The 20,528-nt window shown below is 34.7% G+C and overlaps 6 protein-coding genes across 8 annotated transcripts; 2 read left to right on the top strand and 4 right to left on the bottom strand.

Annotated features, from left to right (window-relative positions):
* Positions 1–3,972: 3,972 nt before the first annotated feature.
* Positions 3,973–6,495, top strand: LOC100637053 (ATP-dependent RNA helicase DDX19A-like). Its single transcript, XM_020001893.1, has 10 exons — positions 3,973–4,067; positions 4,702–4,779; positions 4,860–4,962; positions 5,035–5,168; positions 5,372–5,575; positions 5,634–5,710; positions 5,760–5,923; positions 5,978–6,087; positions 6,135–6,195; positions 6,259–6,495. Exons 1-10 carry the CDS (start codon positions 3,973–3,975, stop codon positions 6,493–6,495), a joined length of 1,263 nt encoding a protein of 420 aa, XP_019857452.1.
* A 137-nt stretch (positions 6,496–6,632) lies between these two features.
* On the bottom strand, positions 6,633–8,697 carry LOC100636926 (3-ketoacyl-CoA thiolase, mitochondrial-like). Its single transcript, XM_003389648.2, has 7 exons — positions 8,484–8,697; positions 8,280–8,408; positions 8,099–8,215; positions 7,906–8,053; positions 7,675–7,847; positions 7,410–7,610; positions 6,633–6,888 (listed from the first exon to the last, which is right to left on the bottom strand). The coding sequence occupies exons 1-7, from the start codon at positions 8,673–8,675 to the stop codon at positions 6,646–6,648; spliced, it is 1,203 nt and encodes a 400-aa protein (XP_003389696.1). The 5' UTR covers positions 8,676–8,697; the 3' UTR covers positions 6,633–6,645.
* Positions 8,698–8,744: 47 nt separating this feature from the next.
* LOC105314298 (prolyl endopeptidase-like) lies at positions 8,745–11,524 on the bottom strand. 2 transcript variants are annotated; one of them, XM_020001904.1, is made up of 18 exons: positions 11,287–11,524; positions 11,140–11,233; positions 10,978–11,101; positions 10,840–10,915; positions 10,611–10,757; positions 10,432–10,494; positions 10,256–10,375; positions 10,172–10,213; positions 10,038–10,121; positions 9,928–9,987; positions 9,804–9,891; positions 9,664–9,754; positions 9,550–9,619; positions 9,356–9,502; positions 9,224–9,309; positions 9,120–9,171; positions 8,849–9,070; positions 8,745–8,799 (listed from the first exon to the last, which is right to left on the bottom strand). In XM_020001904.1, the coding sequence occupies exons 1-18, from the start codon at positions 11,503–11,505 to the stop codon at positions 8,752–8,754; spliced, it is 1,833 nt and encodes a 610-aa protein (XP_019857463.1). In that variant the 5' UTR covers positions 11,506–11,524; the 3' UTR covers positions 8,745–8,751. The 2 variants fall into 2 exon arrangements, with proteins under 2 accessions (XP_019857463.1, XP_011406687.2); XM_011408385.2 differs by having other exon boundaries at positions 10,978–11,063; positions 11,287–11,378.
* A 55-nt stretch (positions 11,525–11,579) lies between these two features.
* LOC109585777 (C2 domain-containing protein 5-like) lies at positions 11,580–15,688 on the top strand. The gene is made up of 15 exons (XM_020001900.1): positions 11,580–11,733; positions 11,826–11,912; positions 11,967–12,007; positions 12,076–12,121; positions 12,186–12,264; positions 13,921–14,016; positions 14,071–14,156; positions 14,205–14,274; positions 14,341–14,401; positions 14,458–14,604; positions 14,807–14,976; positions 15,041–15,111; positions 15,166–15,377; positions 15,431–15,504; positions 15,559–15,688. The coding sequence occupies exons 1-15, from the start codon at positions 11,644–11,646 to the stop codon at positions 15,609–15,611; spliced, it is 1,383 nt and encodes a 460-aa protein (XP_019857459.1). The 5' UTR covers positions 11,580–11,643; the 3' UTR covers positions 15,612–15,688.
* Positions 15,637–17,650, bottom strand: LOC109585779 (uncharacterized). 2 transcript variants are annotated; one of them, XM_020001903.1, is made up of 9 exons: positions 17,468–17,650; positions 16,960–17,047; positions 16,794–16,912; positions 16,664–16,748; positions 16,320–16,616; positions 16,170–16,254; positions 15,996–16,114; positions 15,794–15,878; positions 15,637–15,742 (listed from the first exon to the last, which is right to left on the bottom strand). In XM_020001903.1, the coding sequence occupies exons 5-9, from the start codon at positions 16,460–16,462 to the stop codon at positions 15,695–15,697; spliced, it is 480 nt and encodes a 159-aa protein (XP_019857462.1). In that variant the 5' UTR covers positions 16,463–16,616; positions 16,664–16,748; positions 16,794–16,912; positions 16,960–17,047; positions 17,468–17,650; the 3' UTR covers positions 15,637–15,694. The 2 variants fall into 2 exon arrangements, with proteins under 2 accessions (XP_019857462.1, XP_019857461.1); XM_020001902.1 differs by lacking the exons at positions 15,637–15,742; positions 15,794–15,878; positions 15,996–16,114; positions 16,170–16,254 and having other exon boundaries at positions 16,479–16,616; positions 17,468–17,647.
* Positions 17,651–17,683: 33 nt separating this feature from the next.
* Positions 17,684–19,439, bottom strand: LOC109585778 (uncharacterized). The gene is made up of 9 exons (XM_020001901.1): positions 19,256–19,439; positions 19,102–19,201; positions 18,920–19,038; positions 18,782–18,866; positions 18,360–18,729; positions 18,217–18,295; positions 18,053–18,162; positions 17,906–17,993; positions 17,684–17,857 (listed from the first exon to the last, which is right to left on the bottom strand). Exons 1-5 carry the CDS (start codon positions 19,399–19,401, stop codon positions 18,613–18,615), a joined length of 567 nt encoding a protein of 188 aa, XP_019857460.1. The 5' UTR covers positions 19,402–19,439; the 3' UTR covers positions 17,684–17,857; positions 17,906–17,993; positions 18,053–18,162; positions 18,217–18,295; positions 18,360–18,612.
* Positions 19,440–20,528: the final 1,089 nt, after the last annotated feature.

Below are 20,528 nucleotides of genomic sequence, written 5' to 3'. Positions count from 1 at the left end.
ATTAAAATCAAATGCATACTATATAGTCTTGCGGGCCTACTCGCGAGACTAATATCATGTCCTTATCATGTTGTAGAACTGAAGTTTGAAGCTTTGAGCTGATTCTTCAGTTTCTACTGAGAATTATAGTTCATATCGCATTTTGTATGAGACTACTTTTGTGGTTTTTCAGCAGACATAGCACATCTATTCAAGTTCTATCTACTTTGTATCTACTTGTATTTTAATTTTTAACTGGTGGTAAGTTGTATTTACTTTGTAAGTAGATGTATTTTGTCTACTAAAAATGTGCCACTTAATGCAAAAAACATCACATAAAATCTTCCATTGCAGTTTTTCCCTTATGATATAAGCCATGTCGACCCTAAAATTTCATACAAAAGAATAATATGGTTTGTTGAAAAGAAAAATTGCACAATGGCTACCTGCCTGATTAGCACTAAAATGGAGAAGAATAAGCATTAGGAAACAGTCTTTTAAGCCTTTATGATTATGTCAATAAAAGACAATATTCTAGGCTCCTCTCCACTATCTACTTGAGCCTGAAAATTCATGTCGATATTCATGTATCGTGTATACATGTGCGATGTCTGTTTTTTTTCAGAGCTAATTTTCAAACTATCTCCTCACTATATAGCATAGTTGAGAATTATTTCTCTCTGTTGTACTTCAATCCCCAAAGCTCAATCATTAAGTGTTATATAGTCCAGCAGTTCTCTAAACCTGCAGGATGTGACTGGTCCAAATGGTCAGGGAAATTTGAACTGCAGGAATGCAAACATCACATCCTGTTTTCATTCTTTCTCACCAGCATTGCATATCTCCCAAGAATTCAGTAACACCGGCAGTAATGATAACATGGACAGGGCTAGTTTGGTCCAGAGAGCTACGGGTATTTTTGCGGACAGAAAATGCTAGCAAAGAGGAAAGCCTAGCTGCTGTTTCAGAAGGCTTAGTGCGCAAAGAAGAGTATCAGTGGCAGAAAGATACCGTGGGCATTCCAAATGGTAAGCCGCAGACTTGACACCAGTATCTATAGTGAAGCAATTCAAGTTGTGACATATGCAGCAACTGCATTGGCAATGAGTCCTCGAACAAGTACACAGGTGATGTTTCAAGATCATTTGCATGCTCTTGTGGGGGTAAAGAGGCAACTCTTGCAAGCCAACCTGAGCTGTTCGTCGCTCCGGCAACCCAGAATTCTAAGTTCTATTTTCTGAACACTACTAGTGGTAAAAACAACGCCGATTAGAGCTGCTCATCAGTAAAGATACAAATTCAGTCAGAGGTAGAGCTAGCAATCCATTTGCGGTGGGCGTGGTTGTCAGATCTATTTTTATTAACCCTTTAGTGATTGATTAAGCGGCTATCGAAAGAACTTGTGATCTTTCAAGGAGCTTTAGTATTTCAGTTGAATCAGTTCACCACAGAAAGTGAGGACTAAGGAACACTAGTAAGCCAATATTTTTAAGCATTTTAAAATGTTTATATCATTGCTCGAGGTGATATTCTGTCCGCCACTGTTACAAATGCTGAATGATGTGGCAGTGACCATTGCCGACATTGTAACCGTTTATGCTGTCTTCATAATAATGAACTCAAATGACCCAAACGTTATGCAACTATAGAGTAATGTAGTTTTGGAAATTTTCAGTGTTAAAAGTAGCTTTCGGGACAGTCTATGCATTTTTTGTAGTATCTATAATTGTAGCAACTGTACCTGTACGCCCGCGATTATTATATTTAAGTTCACGTGCACGACCGGCAGGATCTGAGGGTTCTCAAAGGATTGGATATGCATGTGGGTCTATAAAGATAAGTTCTGTAATTTTATGGCATGCATGGACACTGACTTTGGCTGAAATAGTCTAGCAAGCTGGACCCATTGCTGCCATCTATGCATTTAAGGATGCCATTACTGCCATAAGTTACTGCCATTTTAACAGACATAGCACATCTACTCTGTATCTACTTGTATTTTAATTTTTTAACCGGTATATACTTGTATTTACTATGTAAGTAGATGTGTATTTCATGTATTTTCGTCTACTAAAAATGTGTGACTGCATGAAATCTTCCATTGCAGTAATTCACTTGTGATACATTTAGCCATGTGGACACTGAAATTTCATACAAAAGAATGTATTTTGTTGAAAAGAAAAAATGCACAATGGCTACCTGCCTGATTAGCACTAAAATGGAGAAGAATAAGCATTAGGAAACAGTTTTTTCAGCCTTTCGAATCATTATTTTAGTATAGATATAATATATGAAAATATATGAAAATAAAGGAGAATATTTTAGGCTGCTCTCCACTATATTTACCACTATCTACCTGAGCCTGAAAATTTGTGTAGATATTTATGTATTGTGTATACATGTGCGATGTCCAGCTGACTGCCAATGATTACTGCCATTACTGTATTTAACTGCCATTATTTCCATTACTGCCATGCATGCATTTAACTGCCATTACTGCCAAAGTTACTGCCAATGATTACTACCATTACTGCATTTAATGTGCTGCCATTACTGCCATCAAGAGAGTACTAATATTATGTACCATGCATGCATTTAGTAAACTATATATCAATACTGGAATTCCCCTGATCAGTTAACCTGACTGAATTAAGCTTTGATAGCAACAATATTATGAGCATTTTTTAATTTTTATGTAAAAAATGACCCTCAGGCTGGTTCACTTTTCGTCTCATGTAGCCAGCCCCTCCCCCTAGTTCATACTGCACATGTAATGGGTTGCATTACAAGCCTGTATAAATGACCACCTTAAGGCCACTTCAACTTGATTCACAATTTCCCGTTTCCCACCCCATTGTGCAGAATCACTAATAATTAATTTTTTTACAGTTTTGCATACAGTTAATAATGAATTATTTATAACATCGTAACAGATTTCGGGGTCAATTACAATTGCAATTGTACTTAGAGCCTCAATTACAATTACAATTACATAATTTTGATTGTAATTGAGACTTAAGCCTAAACAGAATGTAATTGGGATTTTTATTGAAATTGAGTTGTCATAGAAAATGCTCTCAATCTACGTCAATAGCCACTTCACATTACATGATCATATGTACATGTACTGTACACATAATAGATGGAAGTGTGGCAATCAGAGTTTTTCAGTATAGTGCTCAGGTTCTTGCCAATTCATAAGGTGTGCTCTTTGTAGAAAACCCTAATCCATATGTTGTCAAAAATAGCTAGGAGAGAGTTCTCCATTTTATAATTTTATCTGATACATACATATACATATTCTGATGTTGTATATTTGAACTGATTCCAATCAAATCGAATTTTTATAAATTTTAAAATTACTCTAAAAGCCATGCACTATAGTGCATTGCTTGTAAGTTCATGAAATGTGCTGTTTTGCTACTTACACTTTGTGGCAAACCCTAGGGACAATATGTTATTACTTTTATGACAGATGAACTGTCCTTTTTAAAACTAAGTTGTGTTTCTGTAATTCTGTTTCATGCAAAGTAGTATTTTTAATTGAAATTACTTCATTGTGGCATAATTGTAATTCTATATTTATAAAAGGAGTGTAATTAAATGTGTAACTGTGATTGAGGTTTTGTAATTGATCAAGATCAATCTGCATCATAATAATTAATTGCATCCTCACTCATGAGAATCTGATGGCCTAGTAAAACTTACAAACATAGATCTATGATACTAATGGATGTTATGCTAATACGTGACCATTTAGTTTATATGAATGCATGAATGAAACAAGTGATGATCCATGACACTAATGTCATATAAAAATAATATTCTTAAAACCATGTGTGCAAATCAATTCTTTGAAAACTTTTATGTTATGCTTAAACTTATATGCTTGTGTGCAAGCATGTATTAAATTGAGTTATAACACTTGAGTTATAACACAGATGATAATGAAATAAATTATAAGTCAATATCCACTTCTCTAGTTTATTCATAATGGCTGAAGCAGCTCCTGATACAGATGAAAACTACAGTAAATCTGCTGCATCTTCCAGAGGAAGAATACTGGTACTCTCAAATACATTAAACCCGTATGTTATAGAATTAAACTTTATATATGTGTATAAACAAGTAAAGATGGCAGGGTGCAGGGGTGTATGATTGACTTCTACTGTGTACAATAAATAAACAGCTAGTTTACTTAGCAACACTTAGCAAAAGCCTGCATGTGCATTTTAAAGCAAAAATGATCAACCTCCCAGACAAACTTATTAAACTTCTGGCAATTTACTTATCAACCTCCTATATGGGTATTTAGTTTTTTATCAATTGGCCTCCCATGCAGGAAAGTATCAACTTACTGGCTATACTTAAGAATCTCCCAGTAATTTTAACCTCCTAAAAATTTGTGTATCATTAATCAAACAATCTCAATTGAATCAACAACATCATCTCAGTTAACTATTGAGAATAAAAATGTATTTATCAGATGTTGATTTATAAATATGAGTTAGCTATGAGCATCCTAAAATATTCAAATACCAAAGCATCTTATTACCGAAAGTGGCTACAAAAACAAATTTTTATTATAACAATAAAATATTGATTCCATAAAAGAAGCACTTTAAAAATGTGCCAAAAATATCTCAAATTCCTTGTGGTTTGTAATGAATGTGATGCTGGTGAATGTGAGGCTAACTTCAACAGCGACTCTCCCTTTCATAGCTCCAAAGGCATACACATAAGAGTGTACAAGCAATCCAAGATACAAGAAGAGGTTCTACCCCTTCTACTAGCTGACCCGTAAGCAAAAAAAAGAATTAATTTAAAGTGGATTTTGAGTACAAGAATGATAGCTGGTTATTAGTGTCTTCTCTTGTTAGACCTCAAAGCATTATTGTCCAGAGTCGAAGTGGAACTGGTAACACAGTTGCTTTTGTTTTGGCAATGTTAGCCAGGGTGGATGCATCAAGGCATTACCCTCAAGTAACAATCAGTCAATCACATGCACTAGACTATATAGTTTTGCTATTACCCTCTCTAAATTTCTCTTATTAGATGCTTTGCCTCTCCCCTACTGAAGAATCAGCTCAGCAAACTGCTAGGGCCTTGCAGCAAATGACACAAAACTCTCCTGAAATTCAAATGAAACTTGTAGTTTTTGGATCAAAGAGAACCTCAGAGAGAAGTGTGTTAAGTTAAATTGGCACATATTTTTGTTCCAAAAATAATATAGCACAAAACACAGGTGTTATTTTAAAACAAATGTATTAGCACAAAAAAGTGTGCTTTTTGATGAATTTTTAAAATATTGGTGTGTTAATTTTCCACAATATGTGCTAAAACTACATTTGTGCTAAAATATGGGACAAAATTTGTTATTTTAACACACAAGTATTCACTCATTGCTTATGATTTCCACTTTAGGTAATCAGAGAATCACTGAGCACATAATCATTGGTACTGCTGGTACTATACTTGATTGTGCTGTCAGGTATCGTGTTTTTGATCCTAAACTGATCAACATGTTTGTACTTGATGAAGCAGATATCATGATTGACACTCAAGGACAGCAGGACCAGGCAATCAGACTGCGCAAGTAAAATGGCAAAGGAGGGGATTAAGAGCATAAAATTAATGATCTTATCTCTCATTAGATTATTAAGGACTGATTGTCAACACGTCTTGTTCAGTGTAACATGCAGTAAAGAGGTGATGTCCTTTGCCAATAAAAGTACTCCTACAATATTGTCAACTTTTGGTCTCATTTTTTCAATGTCTAGTAATTCTTGACCCTGATGTTATTCGTTTGAGACGTTTAGAGGAAAGCCTTGATAATATAAAGCAGTACTATGTTCAGTGCCGGGCTGGTGATGAAGAGAAATTTGCTGCCTTGACTAACATTTATGGCGTCCTAACTATTGGCCAATGTATTGTATCCTGTTGTGTGAGTAGGGAAAAAGGAGACAAGAAAGATTATTATTTTTTTGCTTTTTTGCAGACAAGTGGATCAGCTATTTGGCTTGCAGATAAAATGAAGGAAGAGGGACATGCCGTAGCTCTATTGACCAACAGGTCAAGTATTCAACAAAGGAATGATGTATTGAACAGGTATTCTCTCTTCTCTCAAATTTCAATCAAATTATGACTATATATAGGCTTAGAAAAGGACAGGAAAGAATCTTGATCACAACTCTTAAAGATGTCGATATTGACCAAGTAAATACAGAGAAACATTTTCCTAGTATTATTTAAATGAGCACACACACTTTTATATTGTAGTTGACACTAGTGGTCAATTGGGATATTCCAGTGGATTTTAACAATGAGCCAGACTGCCAGACGTACCTCCACAGGATTTGGAGGCCTGGAAGATTTGCACAATCTGGTCTCACAATATGTTTTGTTGATAGTCAAGAAGCCTATGATAATATGATGAGGATACAGAATCACTTCAAGAGGATTATCAGTGAGCTTAATACTGATGACCCTGATAAAATTGGGAAGTTACAAAATTAACTCAAGTTGATGCAATGGTGTATTTTTGAGTGATACATAAAAGAATATTATTTATACATTATTGTTCATAAATATTATTTTGATACTATTATAATTCAAAGTTACAAACAAACTAAATTATTATTATTATTATCAGTATTATTATTAATATTATTTTTGTGTGTTCTCCAGTAGTACTGCTATTCCTTGTCCTCCTCCAATGCAAGCAGATCCAATGGAATACTTGGCTCCTCTTCTCCTCATCTCGTGGACAAGATGAGCTAGTATACGTGAGCCTGAAGCAGCCAATGGATGACCCAATGCTATAGCTCCTCCGTTAACATTAGTCCTCTCTTTCTCTAGTCCTAATTCTTTAATGACTGATAATGTCTGTGGAGCAAAAGCTTCATTTACCTGCAGAGGATGAAATGATACAGACACAAACATGGTGTAATAGTAGTAAATCATTTTTTGAAGCTGCTCCAAAATCTGGTCAATGACCCTGTACTATATATAGTACAGGGTAATTTGTCAAAAATGGCTAAGAGAGAATTCTCCATTTTAATGATTCTTTCCTAATACATAGAAATGTCCTGATGTTTTGTAAAAAGTTTGAGCTGATTCCGATCAAAACTGGATATTTTATGAATTTTTAAAGTTGCTCCAAAATCTGGCCAAAGTCCCTGTGCTATAGTACAGGGTCATCAGCCAAATTTAATCAAAAATGACTAGGAGAGAATTCTTCATTTTTATAATTTTTTTTCTGATACATATATACGTACTTATGCTGTGTAAAAAGTTTCAGCTCATTCCGATCAAGTTTAGATTTTTTACGAATTTTTAAAGTTGCTAAAATTCAGCTCTTTTTCAGAATCAGTTTTTGGGAAAATCATTAATATGTAATGAAGTTGATGAATTAGTGAATTATCTCTTACTTCAACTAGCTCAATATCATTAAGTGTCAGTCCAGCAATTGACAACAGACTACGTACAGCATTGACTGGTCCAATCCCCATTATGGTTGGATCCACACCAGTTAGACCATACCCAACAACTCTAGCTAATGGATTCAAGTTATACTTTGAAATTGTTTCCTCACTAGCTACAACAAGAGAACCGGCTCCATCACAAATGCCCTGAGGTATGGCAGAAGAAAAAGAGGAAAAAATGATCTAAGGAGTGATTTTTTCTTTTTCTTACGGAGGCATTTCCAGCAGAAACTGTTCCGTTTTCTTTAAATACAGGTGGCAAAGAGGAGAGTTTCTCTATCGTAGTTTGTCGAGGATGTTCATCAACAGAAAACATCTCCTTTCCTTTCTTTACCTTCACTTCAACTGGAGCAATCTCAGCATTGAAATACCCTTCAGCATTAGCTACAGGAGGAAAGAAGAGAAGTAAGATAGAGACATCAAAATATAAATCATTATTAACCATTTGCCCATCTTTCTTGACTGGACAGTGCAAATTGGTCACATTCTTCTCTGCTTATGTTGTATTTCTCTGCTAAATTCTCAGCCGTTATACCCATTGGCATTTTGCAATAATAATCAGTTAGGCCAGCCCACAAAGTATCCTCAAGCTAAAAATAGTAACACAACGTCTTGTAATCATAAAGAGTGGGTACCTTGGGTTCTTTGCCTAAGGGTATCCCCCATCTTGCACCACGGAGTGTATGAGGTGCTTGACTCATATTTTCTGCTCCTCCAGCAAGAACACACTGGCTCAATCCAACTTCAATCTCCTATATCATTAGTCAATTAAAGGGGTGGGGTACTTTATGGTTTAATTAGTGTGGGTGGTCTCACTTGTGCAGCGCTGACGACAGACTGGAAACCTGATCCACACAACCTGTTGATAGTTAGAGCTGGTACTGACTCACGTACACCAGCCTTGAGTGCAGCATGTCTTGATATATAACCAGCATCAATAGAAGACTAAATGAGAAAAAGATTTGAGTAAAAATAGATCAATTTTAGTCTGGCCTCGCCCCTTCGCTGTCTCATTCAGACCTGTAATATATTTCCAGTTATGACTGAATCAATGGCCTCAGGAGGCGCCCCTGATGCTTCTATGGCTGCTCTGTTAGCAATTGCAGCTAGTTCGACAACTGATATGTCCTTCATTTTACCACCAAAAGCACCAAACGGTGTCCTCTTGGCTGAAACTATGAAAGAACCTCTTCTTACCAAAGCAGCGGCCATCTTGAAAAGTAGTAGTGGGCGTAGAAATAGGCGTGGCTAATATTAATTAATTAGTTATAAATCCCAAAATTGATTTTTATCCTCTTTGAACTGCATTAATGAGAAAATTTAACTTAAGTAGAGCCTAAATGGGAAATGCAGTAACATTTCAGTGCATTATTAATTAATCTAACTTGTTTCTGAATGGCGGAGCTATCAGCCCAATAATGTGAAGAGTCAGTTTCTTTATGAAATATAACTGTTCCTCTTTTCATGCCCTCAGTATGACAATCACTGACAGAAGTTGCTCTGTATTGCTCTATGCAATCCTTTAACCTCTTCACATATCTTTCTACACTAGAATACATCACTAGTGGATCAATCGTTGATGCAGTGATAAGAAATGACGGATAGTTCTACACAGCATAATAATGATAACAATACTATGCAGTTTTAATCCAGTACTTGTTTCCTTAAGTTGTGAAAAGGACATATTGACTCAACTACTCCCTCCATACTATAACAAATATCAATAATAATGTAGAGTTCAATTTTCACTTGCTCTTTACTTTGGATCACCAAACTCCTCAGAGTCCATTGCATTAATGTAATGATTCCCATTTAATAAATTATCCATTAGATTAACCAATGGCATCTACATATACATATTACTGTAAAGTAAATGCATCTTAAAACTGTACTTCCAGTATGACTGCTTTTGTTATTTCTGGGTCAATGTTGCATACTCCAGCAACACTAAGTGATCCAGAGCTCCTTCCATATAAAGCAGTTAGTTGAGGAGAAGAGTATCCAGTTCTATGGAGATGATTAGCACAATAAATTAGATCCTGTGTTTAACGAAAATAAATGAATAGTAAGTGTTACACTTGCTTACGTTAAAAGAGTTCAGTTTCTTTTCTTTAACTGCATCAAAATACCACTGTCTTCCTAACTCACCTCCTCCTCTATTGATTATGATAATTATTATTAATATCATTACTATCAATACCTTATATGGCAGTAGGCTAATATCCACCCTCTTCTTATTAATGGAAGTAGTGTTTCATCATATCCAGTGTACAGTGATACTCCATGACAACCTTTATACATTAAAATATAAATATACCAAATTGACGATACTCTTATTACCATATGCAATCATAAGCATTGGATTAGATCCATTCAATTCAATTCTTTTTGAATCATAAAACAATGTGATTGGAATCATAACACCATCCTACGAAAATTGATTTACAACTATGCAAGAACAAACCTTAGCTTTTGCTTTCAAATGCTTCAAATGTAATTTAAAGTTGGTTTTGTTCTTAAATGACTATGAATAAAATAACATTAAAAATAAATAAAACAATTATCGTAAATTACTATGTCTCCTTCATGAGAAATTGTAATATGTTTTGGAGGTGATATTACTGAGGAAGCAGTCAGTTTAATAGCCTCAGATAAATACTAATCAATAAAATAAAATAATTATAAAAACACACAGTAGCTATGCTAACATTATTGCTTGCTTTTTGTACATAAGTAAAGTCTTTTAATACCTTTTAAAATAATAAATAAATACATTAGTAACATCAACTTACAATTTTGTGAAACGTTTCATTTTTAATGTTATTAATTATGATGACAGGTAATGTTGGATCACGTGTGTTTCCATACATTACAATGAATGAGTTGAAGAGTTCAATATCTTGCAATATAAACTAAAAATTTAAGTATTATCTTTTGCCTTCATTCGAATCCTTCCCCTTCCACTAACATTGCTGTCAGGAATGTAAAATGGTTCCCATCTGCTTGAACATCCATATGAAGCTGTCATCAACTATATAACAATAACACTTAATAATAATAATACTAATACTAATACAAATAATAATAATAATAATAAAGATGAACAAAACTATGTACTGGTACATGTGCCTGCAATCACATAATTACCTGAAAGTTACTATTTTCTTGTAAATAATTTGTTAAAATATATAATCTGTCATGTGCACTATCAATATAGTAATAATTATTAGTTCCAGCTTCTTTTACTAATGCTGGAGAGCATGACATATCCATGGATAAAGGTAACAACCTAACCTTTATAATAGCATGTAATCAATCGTTGTTGTCATTATCATTATTTTTAATTATTATTATTATTATTATTTTATTAGTTTACTTCTGAGCAGAGTCTTGAAACAGAGGTAATAGTAATGTATTTATTGTCTCTTGTTTGTGCCAAATTCAATTGCATACTAAATAATAATAATAATAACAGCAGTAATAATAATAATAATAAACAAATTAATAGTAATACCTTTCATTATTTTCTTGATACAATAAAGTATCTTGCTTTTGTAGCGACCGACTCCAAACTTCATGAGGTCTTTCATTGACAGAGCTCTTAGTTACATAAAGTATGGAACTATCATTAGGCAACACTGCACAACACTATAGTACAATAATAATTTAAACTTACATATCTGAGAAGGATTACAATTAATTGAATCAATATGTCCTTCATCTGAATTAATTATAAGTGTTTTATTAGCCTCGACTTGTGCTGCTAATAGCTATTATATGATTGCAATGTTACAGCTAATGCAAATATTCATAAATAATGTACCTTTTTACTGGGAGAGAATTGATAATTAAGAATATGTCGTGATGATATACGGTATTTATTTAATATTGATTGACACAGCTTTTCATCAGGGTCAAAATTATCATAAAATTTATTTGCTGCACGTCCTAATAGTTTTAATTCAGCTTGCAACAAGAAATTTTGAAGCCTTTTCCCTTTTTTGAGCAGAGAAAGAACTTGATGTGTGGAGTAGCTACCCATGCTGATGGAGTATACGGATTACAGTATACTTTAGTATTACCAAATAGACTAGGTATACGGAAATGAGAATATTTAACCCTTTGACCACACATTTAACAAGAGTAGGGGAAAATTGGAAAAAACAAAAAATATTTTAAAATGCCTGCAATTGTCTCAGTTAAAGTGATTTCAGCTCGTGACCTTCCAGTAATGGACAGGAGTAGTGAATTGACTGATGCTTTTGTTGAAGTAAGAATAAAATACATTAAAATAATGATATTAATAGAAATAATAATTAATAATGGTAATGATAATAATAATAATAATAATAATACTAATAGATAAGAATGGGTCAGAGCATGCAAAGGACTGATATATGTAAGAAGACGCTCAACCCTGTCTGGGACTCTCCCTGGTTTAAATTTAACGTAAGATACAAAGCTAACCACACCCACTTAATTATACAGCCACACCCACTACAGGTTGGAGAAGAAGAATTGCAGGAAGAACCATTGACATTTAAGTAATATAATAATATTAATAATGATATTATTATTATTATGTATTATTATTATTTATTTATTTATTTAGAGTTATGGATTATGATCAGTACAGTGCATCTGATGCCATTGGACGGGTAAGAAGATTTGATTTATTTCATGCACATTGATTATTATTTATTTATTTATTTATCTGATTAGGTGTATTTATTATTAGCTTCTTTATTTAATTCGATTCAATCACTTGATGGATGGTTTCCAATATATGATACGCTACATGGTATGCAATTAATCAAAGAGTGCTATAATACAGGGTGTTTTATAAAATGGTCATATGTGACCATAATTGACAAAAGGTATGTGTACCTTATGGCGGATAGGGAAATTGGTCTTTATAGCCTAAAAAATTCAACTTCCTGAGCTCCATTTATCATAAAATTACTCCAGAGGATGCAAAAAGTTACTATGTAACTTTTAGAAACAATGGTTGATCAACAGAGCACTCACAGGTTGATATTTTTTCATTATAATGATGAATTTAAGAATCCGCCATAAGGTACCTTTTCTCAATTATGGTCACATATGTAAATGTACTTCCATTTTGTTATTTTTCTCATACATATACATGACTTAATGTTGTGTATAAATTTTGAGCTACTTCTAATCAAAATTAAAAATTTATAAGTTGCTTAAAAATCCGGCCAAAGTCCCTGTACTATAGTACAGGGTCTGTGGCCAAATTTTGCCAAAAATGACTAGGAGAGAATTCTCTATTTTTATAAATTTTTCTGATGCATATACATGTTTTTATGTTGTGTAGCAAGTTTGAGCTGATTGTGATCAAAATCGGATTTTTTAACGAATTTTTAAAGTTACTCTAAAATCCGGCCAAAGTCCCTGTACTATAGTACAGGGTCATTAGCCAAATTTTGCCAAAAATGACTAGGAGAGAATTCTCCATTTTTATAATTTTTTCTGATACACATACATGTTCTTATGTTGTGTAGCAAGTTTGAACTGATTCTGATCAAAATTGGATTTTTTACGAATTTTAAAAGTTTCTCCAAAATCCGGCTAAAGTCCCTATATAGTCGGTTCAAGTTGAGTTGTCACAGGAAGTAAATCAATTTTTGCATCATCAAAACGTCACTATTAGCCACACCCAAAAATGGTGGTACAGTGCAAGCAAGCTCTTTTATTGAGTGTTTCTTCACCTTTAAGACTCTTTGTCATCTGTTTTATCCTTGCTTTGGATACTACTACCTTTAATTATCACTGGCTGGACCTTTTTCTGTTATAAAGTTGACAAAGACCTCGGATACGGAAGATATCAACCTAGATTGAGGATGATGAAGAATAACTAGAACCAAGAAGGCTGTAGACAGATGTAGCAGTATGTTTCCAGTAGCAAGGTCTGCTAGTTGAATACCAGCTTCTCTAGAGGACCTTATCTGTTTGCTTTTATTTTATAAATAAAAAAACATTAATAGTAATGAAATGCAAATAATATTCACGAGTGTGATGTAGCCTACACGTAATGATTCATCATGGCGGCTCCCTTTGAACTAGAGCGGAAGAACCCATTCAGAACCTTCCAGAGTACCTAGAGACTCAAAAATTGGTACAGATTTTCGGAAGAACCCGTTTTGCAAGTATACTAAATTTCAGGTTGCTAGCATTAGTGATTAAAAAGTTATAAGGGGTGGTACTTGGGCAACTCAACTTGAACCGACTATACTATAGTACAGGGTCATCACTCATCAGCCAAATTTTGCCAAAAATGACTAGGAGAGAATTATTTATTTTATAATTTTTTTTCTGATACATAATATACATATACTTTGTTGTGGAGAAAGTTTGAGCTAATTCTAGATTTTGTATGATTTTACTGTTTCTTGTTCATTCAGTTAAAATGATCATGTGTTTATGTGTTTAGGGATACGAGGTGAGATACACATTAAAGTGTCAGTTGAACTAATTAAAGATGAACACAAGAATAAACGCTCCTCAAGCGAAGTCTTACTATTTTCAGGTATAGGAATGACAATAAATAAATAATGGCATAATAAATAATAATTCATGATAGGTCAATCAATACCAGAAGATTATGACATTGTCTCAGTTCACGGTTTTGTTGAGGAATTATTATTTAACGTTGATCCAGAGCATCAGGTATGTCATCATGTGACTTCAATATCACGTGACTCTCTTGTGATCTAGTGGATTGATAAAATACGACCACCTCGTGCTTCAAACGAATCAAGACAAAGAACATTCTTAAAATTATCAGGTGGACATATACATGTATTATAGCTGTGGAGGGAACAGTTTATTTCACAAATATTTTGTTTTTTAGGTGAGCTACAGAGGAAGATTGGCAGGAAGGCATTAGACATGGAAGGCAATGCCATCATTGGGTTAGCAAATAAAGTTTATACATTTACACAATTAATAATTATTTATTCTTTTGTAGCTATACTCAATCGTTTGACTTAGAAGGTGAATCTGGTATAGTTGTTAGAGGCATTGGCACTTGTGTCAGTGTGACGTCAGCCTCTCATCACTCTTTCCCTACTTCGCCTTTTCAGCACAGCGAGAGCTTACAGTTCCCAACTGATAGGTAGTTCCATGTATATAGTTTTAGTTCATTAACATTATGCATGTGTTGCTTCAAAATGACAAAAAAATCTGCAATTGTTTAAATTTTTGGAGTACATGTATGTGCACAAGTATGTTTCATAAAATTTTCATGCTATACAATAATAATTTTGACCTATTTGTAAGGAGGATGTTGTATTATAGTGAGGCCATTATTTTATCAGGTTAATAGACGAGTTTGATACCAGTGTTGAGTTACAGGGAGGAGGGGGAGGGGCTGGAGCTGGTGTAGTGGGCGTGTCTCCGGAATCGGCTAATCCTGTAAGAACGCAACACATTGCTCGTGTGTCGTCATCAGAATCTGATGGAGCACCTTCATCTCCAAACAGAGGAGGTTACTATGATACTAATGGTCATCATTATTATTACTATTATCATTATTTTATTTATATTAATAGTGTTTGATAATACTCTGTTGCTTGGTACATCAACTGGTAGTGGGGGCGGCCATTTTATGACTCAATTATCTGTGAGTGCATATTATATCCGTTCCTCTTCTTTATTTTCCTTCTTTTCTTTATAGTTCCCATTCTATACTTTAAGTGTCTTTCCAGCTGGTTTCGTAACCGGTTTGTCTGGTATAGTGTGTGCCAGATCAGTCAAACTACTTGACGATATCAACGAGCCTGAGACAAGAGATCTGTGGTGGAATGAGATCAGAACCGAGATAAGATCTCACTGCAGATCAATGTCGTGTAATGCAGTGTTAGGCTATACTGAAACCACTAGTATATGGTATAAGGGATGTTGGTAGAAATTGAGCTTTTTATTTTATTTTTCATTTTTAGTGATGATTTGTGCATACTGTCAGGCACAGGTACTGCTGCAGTTGTCACCTCATTAGTAGATACTAAGTTAAAAGGTGATGCATATCATAGTTTTGTATAATTTTGAATTTAAATTATTTTATTAATAGATTTAAGCAAAAGTGGAGGAGAGGAGTTAGATGATACAAACACAGGAGGGTAAGTTGCACAAATCAAACACAAACACACGCAATAGTTTATCAATAGTAAGTTTATCAATAGTAAGTTCATCAATAGTCAGTATTATTATTTGCAACGAGGCTGTCCAATACATTTACCAGTCACTTGAAAATTCTACGAACAAAAAGATTAATTGTAGATATATATCTATATATGATCACTTACATATTGGAGTCCTGGGTCTTCCGTTAGAAATGTTATTTTTGTTTGAGGCTCTTCTTCAGTGACAGTAAAAGTGAATATTGATATCCTACACAAAAGAATATAAACACCCCAATATCGAGGCATGTAATATGAAATTTTACAATACAATATTAGGTTCATGAATACGTAGAATAGTAATAGTAATAGTGATATAGTGACTCACCTCCAGTCATCTCCATTTGGATATTCAATGCGAAACATGAATGGATCTCTTTGCTGCAATATATACACTGGGTCTCTGTATTCACCACAGTTATAATACTGATCAGCTTTTTGACACACCTAATGATCAAGTAGATATTTGATCTATTGTAGATGTAGCCTTTAAATTACTTACAGCAATGTTGTATGGATCACCTTGCCTGCAAGTAATGGGGCTGCACGGACTCCACAAATATGAATAATAGCTACTAATATTGAGGCTACGCAACAAAGTAGTGTGAAAATAATTTTGAGTTATCATCAGTTATGGTAATGTTGAACTTACGGATATTCAAATAGACTGCTTATATCTATTGTAGTGTCGTTGCTGCATGTTGCTATGCAAGAGGTTTTCAAGTCTACTTTGCACTGTTCAGCAACAGAGAGGTCTAGTAGGAAGAGAAGAGCCAAAACTAGCTGCAACATCATTTTTATCAGCCACACCCTCGCTTTTGTAGTTTACAGAAAATAAACGGAAAGTATACAAAACCAGCAAAAAGTTTATAATTGTCTAGTGGAATGGATTGGGTCCTTTAGCTTTGCAGTCTGGCTGCCCCAAGCATTTTCCATTAACTTGAAAATTCTGTAAATTAATGAAGTGATAGGATATTAACAATGCTAGAAGCTCACATATTGCAAATTGGGCACTTCTCCTGTGAAGATTACATTTGGCTTTGGATGCTCTTCAGTGACCATGAATCTGAACATTGATATCCTGAGGGAGAAGACTAGTAAATGATTCTAGTAGCTGTAGCAATACCTCCATGTTGTCCCTGATGTATACTCAATGGTGAACATGTATGGATCTGTTCTCTCCAATATGAAGACCGGATTGTGAAATTGACCACAGCTAACTGCATAGTCTCTTGACTGGCAGACCTAGAGTGTGCGACACATAGTGTAGTATTAGTGAGACTGTAACTAACAGCTGCTAGTGGTCCCACTCCTCCACCGTTTTCTGAACAAATGCAGCCTTTGCAAGGACACCATTTATACTCCTCATCAATGGTGTATCTATGCAATGCAATGGGACATAGTATTATGCTAGTTGCCTCTTTATTAGACACGGGGTTTCCCACAGAAAATTTAGTGGTATAATGCTCATGCAGCTTCTTGTCAGTGGATTGTCAATTTGCTCAAAAATAGGCCAAAAGACTGCACTATAGCACGAAGTCTTTTGACAAAAATTACCAGGATAGAATTCTCCATTTTATATTTTTTCCTGATACATATATTATATATATATACATGCTCTTATGTTGTGTTTCAACTTTGAGCTTGATTTCGATCAAATTTAAATTTTATATAAAAAATTTTTAAGTTGCTCCAAAAGCCATGTACTATTGCTGTTTAGCTCACTTAGCATGCTTTGTGGGAAACCCTGATTATACATTAAAGGCAGCAACCATAGTTTTTTTTTTATTTTGTACTTACGGGTAGTCAAAGATTTGAGAAATGTCAAATTCAGTTCCATTGCAATCAAACCTGCAAGGGTTGGTTGCTTTAGGGTGGCATTGCTCTGCACTGGAAAGACAGAGCAGGTTTGCCAGCAAGAATAGAGCAACTACTGCAAGGGTCATGTTTTTTCCTTGGACCACACCCATTTGAGCAGCCACACCTTCACATTCTGCACAATTATTAATTAATTCACATGAATTTTCACATTTTTACCAGCATCATCCTTGCATTTAGTACAGAAAATAAAAAGAAAAAGTGTGGAAATTGGAAATAGCAAAAAAAATTTTAGTGTGGCTAGTGGAATGGATTGGGTCCTTTAGTTTTGCAGTCTGGCTGCCCTAGGCATTTCCCTGTCACTTGAAAATTCTAATAAAATAATAATAATTAACTAGGATATTAAAGTTAGCTGCTCACATATTGCAATATGGGATTGCTTCCTCCTGCAAAGACTATGTTTGGCTTTGGATAGTCTTCACTCACAATGAATGTGAAAATGGATATTCTGAAGGAGAGAGAGAGAGAGCTCATATAGTAGCTGTAATATTATTAGCACTGAATTACCTATAAGATAGTCCTGATGTATATTCAATAGTGAAGAGGTATGGATCTGTTCTTTCCAATATAAAGACTGGATCTTGAAGTTGACCAGCGTTGCTTCCTGACTGACAGACCTAGAGAATGCAGCACAGAGAGTACAGTATTAACATAGTGAGGCAGTAACTAACAGCTGCTTTTGGTCCTTTGCTATATTCACAAATGCAACCTTTACAAGGACACCACATAAAGTTATTGTCTATGTTATATCTATATGTATAAAGGAAGCAAACATAATTTTATGCTGCCTGTGGGGAGCAACTTCTACACTTACGGGTAGTCAAAGACATGTGAAATGTCAAATTCAGTTCCATTGCAATCAAATTTGCAAGGGTTGCCTGTCTTTGGAAGGCATTGCTCTGCACTGGAAAGACAAATAGAGATTGCTAGCAGGAATAGAGCTGCAAAGGTCATCATGTTTGCATTGACCACACCCATTTGAGCAGCCACACCTTCACAGATTCTGCAATAGCAATTAATTAATTACAAAACAATATTTCAGCTCAGTCTTTTGTCTTTTTATAGTTTTAGAGATCAGGTGTTGGACTTGGTTTAAGTCCTTTTCCAGAAGCTGTTTTAAATGGGTCAGGCATACCATAGTTGCAATACGGCTGTCCAATACATTTTCCAGTTACAAAAAAGTTCTATGTTTGAAAAAGAAGTTTCTATATATTAATGTAAAGCAGTTTATCTTACGTATTGTAGATATGGGTCTTCACCGGTGAAAGTAACAGTTGGAATGTCTCGGTTTTTATCAACAAGGAATGTAAACTCTGTCATTCTATTGTGTGTTAATACAGTAAATGTAATTGTGAATGAAGCGCTGGTGCTAACCGCCAGTCTGTTCCCCAGAGATACTGTATCTTCCACATAAAAGGAGTATACTGCTGCATGAGGAATACTGCTTGTTGTATGTGACCACAATTGTAATAGCGATCAGCTTTCTGACAAATCTACATGCAAAATATTTCATAGATCTAAGTTTTAGTTTAATTTTATCATCATACTTAACTTACAGCACAGTCTTCTCCTGGCTCAATTTCATCCTTACATGCTTGATACTCACAGGGGTTCCATTCATAATTGTAGCCCCTCGAGTCATCAGCTATTGTCACTCTGTATTTACAAAACGGCTTTCACAATGTTTCTGGCTATGATTTCTAGACTTACGGGTATTTGAAAACGTCTGTCAGGTTGAACATTGTTCCGTTGCATGTAAAGACGCACATAGACTCTTCGCTTTGTGCACATTGCGCTCCAAAGACAGCTACTGGTAGAAGAACAGCCAACGCAGCAAGAAAAACCAAACGAGCCATTTTTACCCAACACCCACGTACTAGACTTAACCACGCCCATATACATCAACCACCCACGTTAAATTTTTTATTTCTTTTTTTTATTTCACAGAGATGAGCCTGCACAGTGCAGAGGTTGCCATGTTCCTTATGCTGCAAGCAAGTGTCCATTCAAGATACAATTGACTCCTTGCAGTTTATGCAGGTATGATTCTCCTTGACTATAATTATTTCACTTTTATTGTAGGTCAAAAGTTGTGCCATCAGTCTTGCTCTCTACTACTGAAATACCATCAAATGTAGGACATCTTGTCAGAGGAGAGTGCAGTATTCTTCAAGCTCGTGTCTGCATGCCTAAAAGACGCGGTAAAGGAGAGGAAAATGCCTCCAATGTCAGCTCTGTATGTAATTTATTAAACTGAAGTTATTTTTATGCTAGCATGTATGTGTATTGATAGATGCTCCCGTTTTTTGAGTACAGTCTCCACAGTCGATTGCTAGTCAAACTAAAGCTCAAAGGAATGAACAGCATATTTGGATTAAAGCTATCAGTCATTATTGGTGACACATCAATCATAGGAGTAGCAGTATGTGACTAATAAGCTCAATGATAACTGAGTTCTATTGCACTATAGACTGGTACTGGAGCATATCTTGAACCATTACCTTCACCAACTAACTTTGTGCTTCAATCACAAGTACTGATGAGTACTGAATTGATGTGTTAATATTATAATAAAGCAGGAAGCTACTGGACCTTCTAATGATGTAATGATGAGGTTATCTAAACTACAGGAAGAGAATAGAAAGAAATATAATCTTGAGAAATCAGTCGTTAGTGATCATTTTATTTTAATGCTGTGTTACAATTAAGTTAGGTTGATCAGGCAGCTTTGTCAGTATCATCTTCATCTCCTACTGAATTGAATGATGATAGTATGAGGGATCCAACCAATACATCAGTTGAAGTATTATGAAAACGTATAAAAAACTAATGCTAGCTATTGATAGATTGATGAGGCCCTACTGAAGGAAGAAGATTTACATGAAATATTTTCAGATTGCTTCATCCCATCAGGTTCATCATCCTAATGGTATGGTGCTTGCATGTTTTGCTTTTAGGCTTTGTAATGAGCACATTGTCATCT

The sequence above is a fragment of the Amphimedon queenslandica genome, unplaced genomic scaffold (genome assembly GCF_000090795.2).
Source record: "Amphimedon queenslandica unplaced genomic scaffold, v1.1 AMPQUscaffold_13011, whole genome shotgun sequence".
In the NCBI taxonomy this organism is placed as follows: Eukaryota; Metazoa; Porifera; class Demospongiae; order Haplosclerida; family Niphatidae; genus Amphimedon; species Amphimedon queenslandica.
Note: the sequence above shows the minus strand (reverse complement) of the source record. Positions and strands in the feature narration are given on the sequence as shown.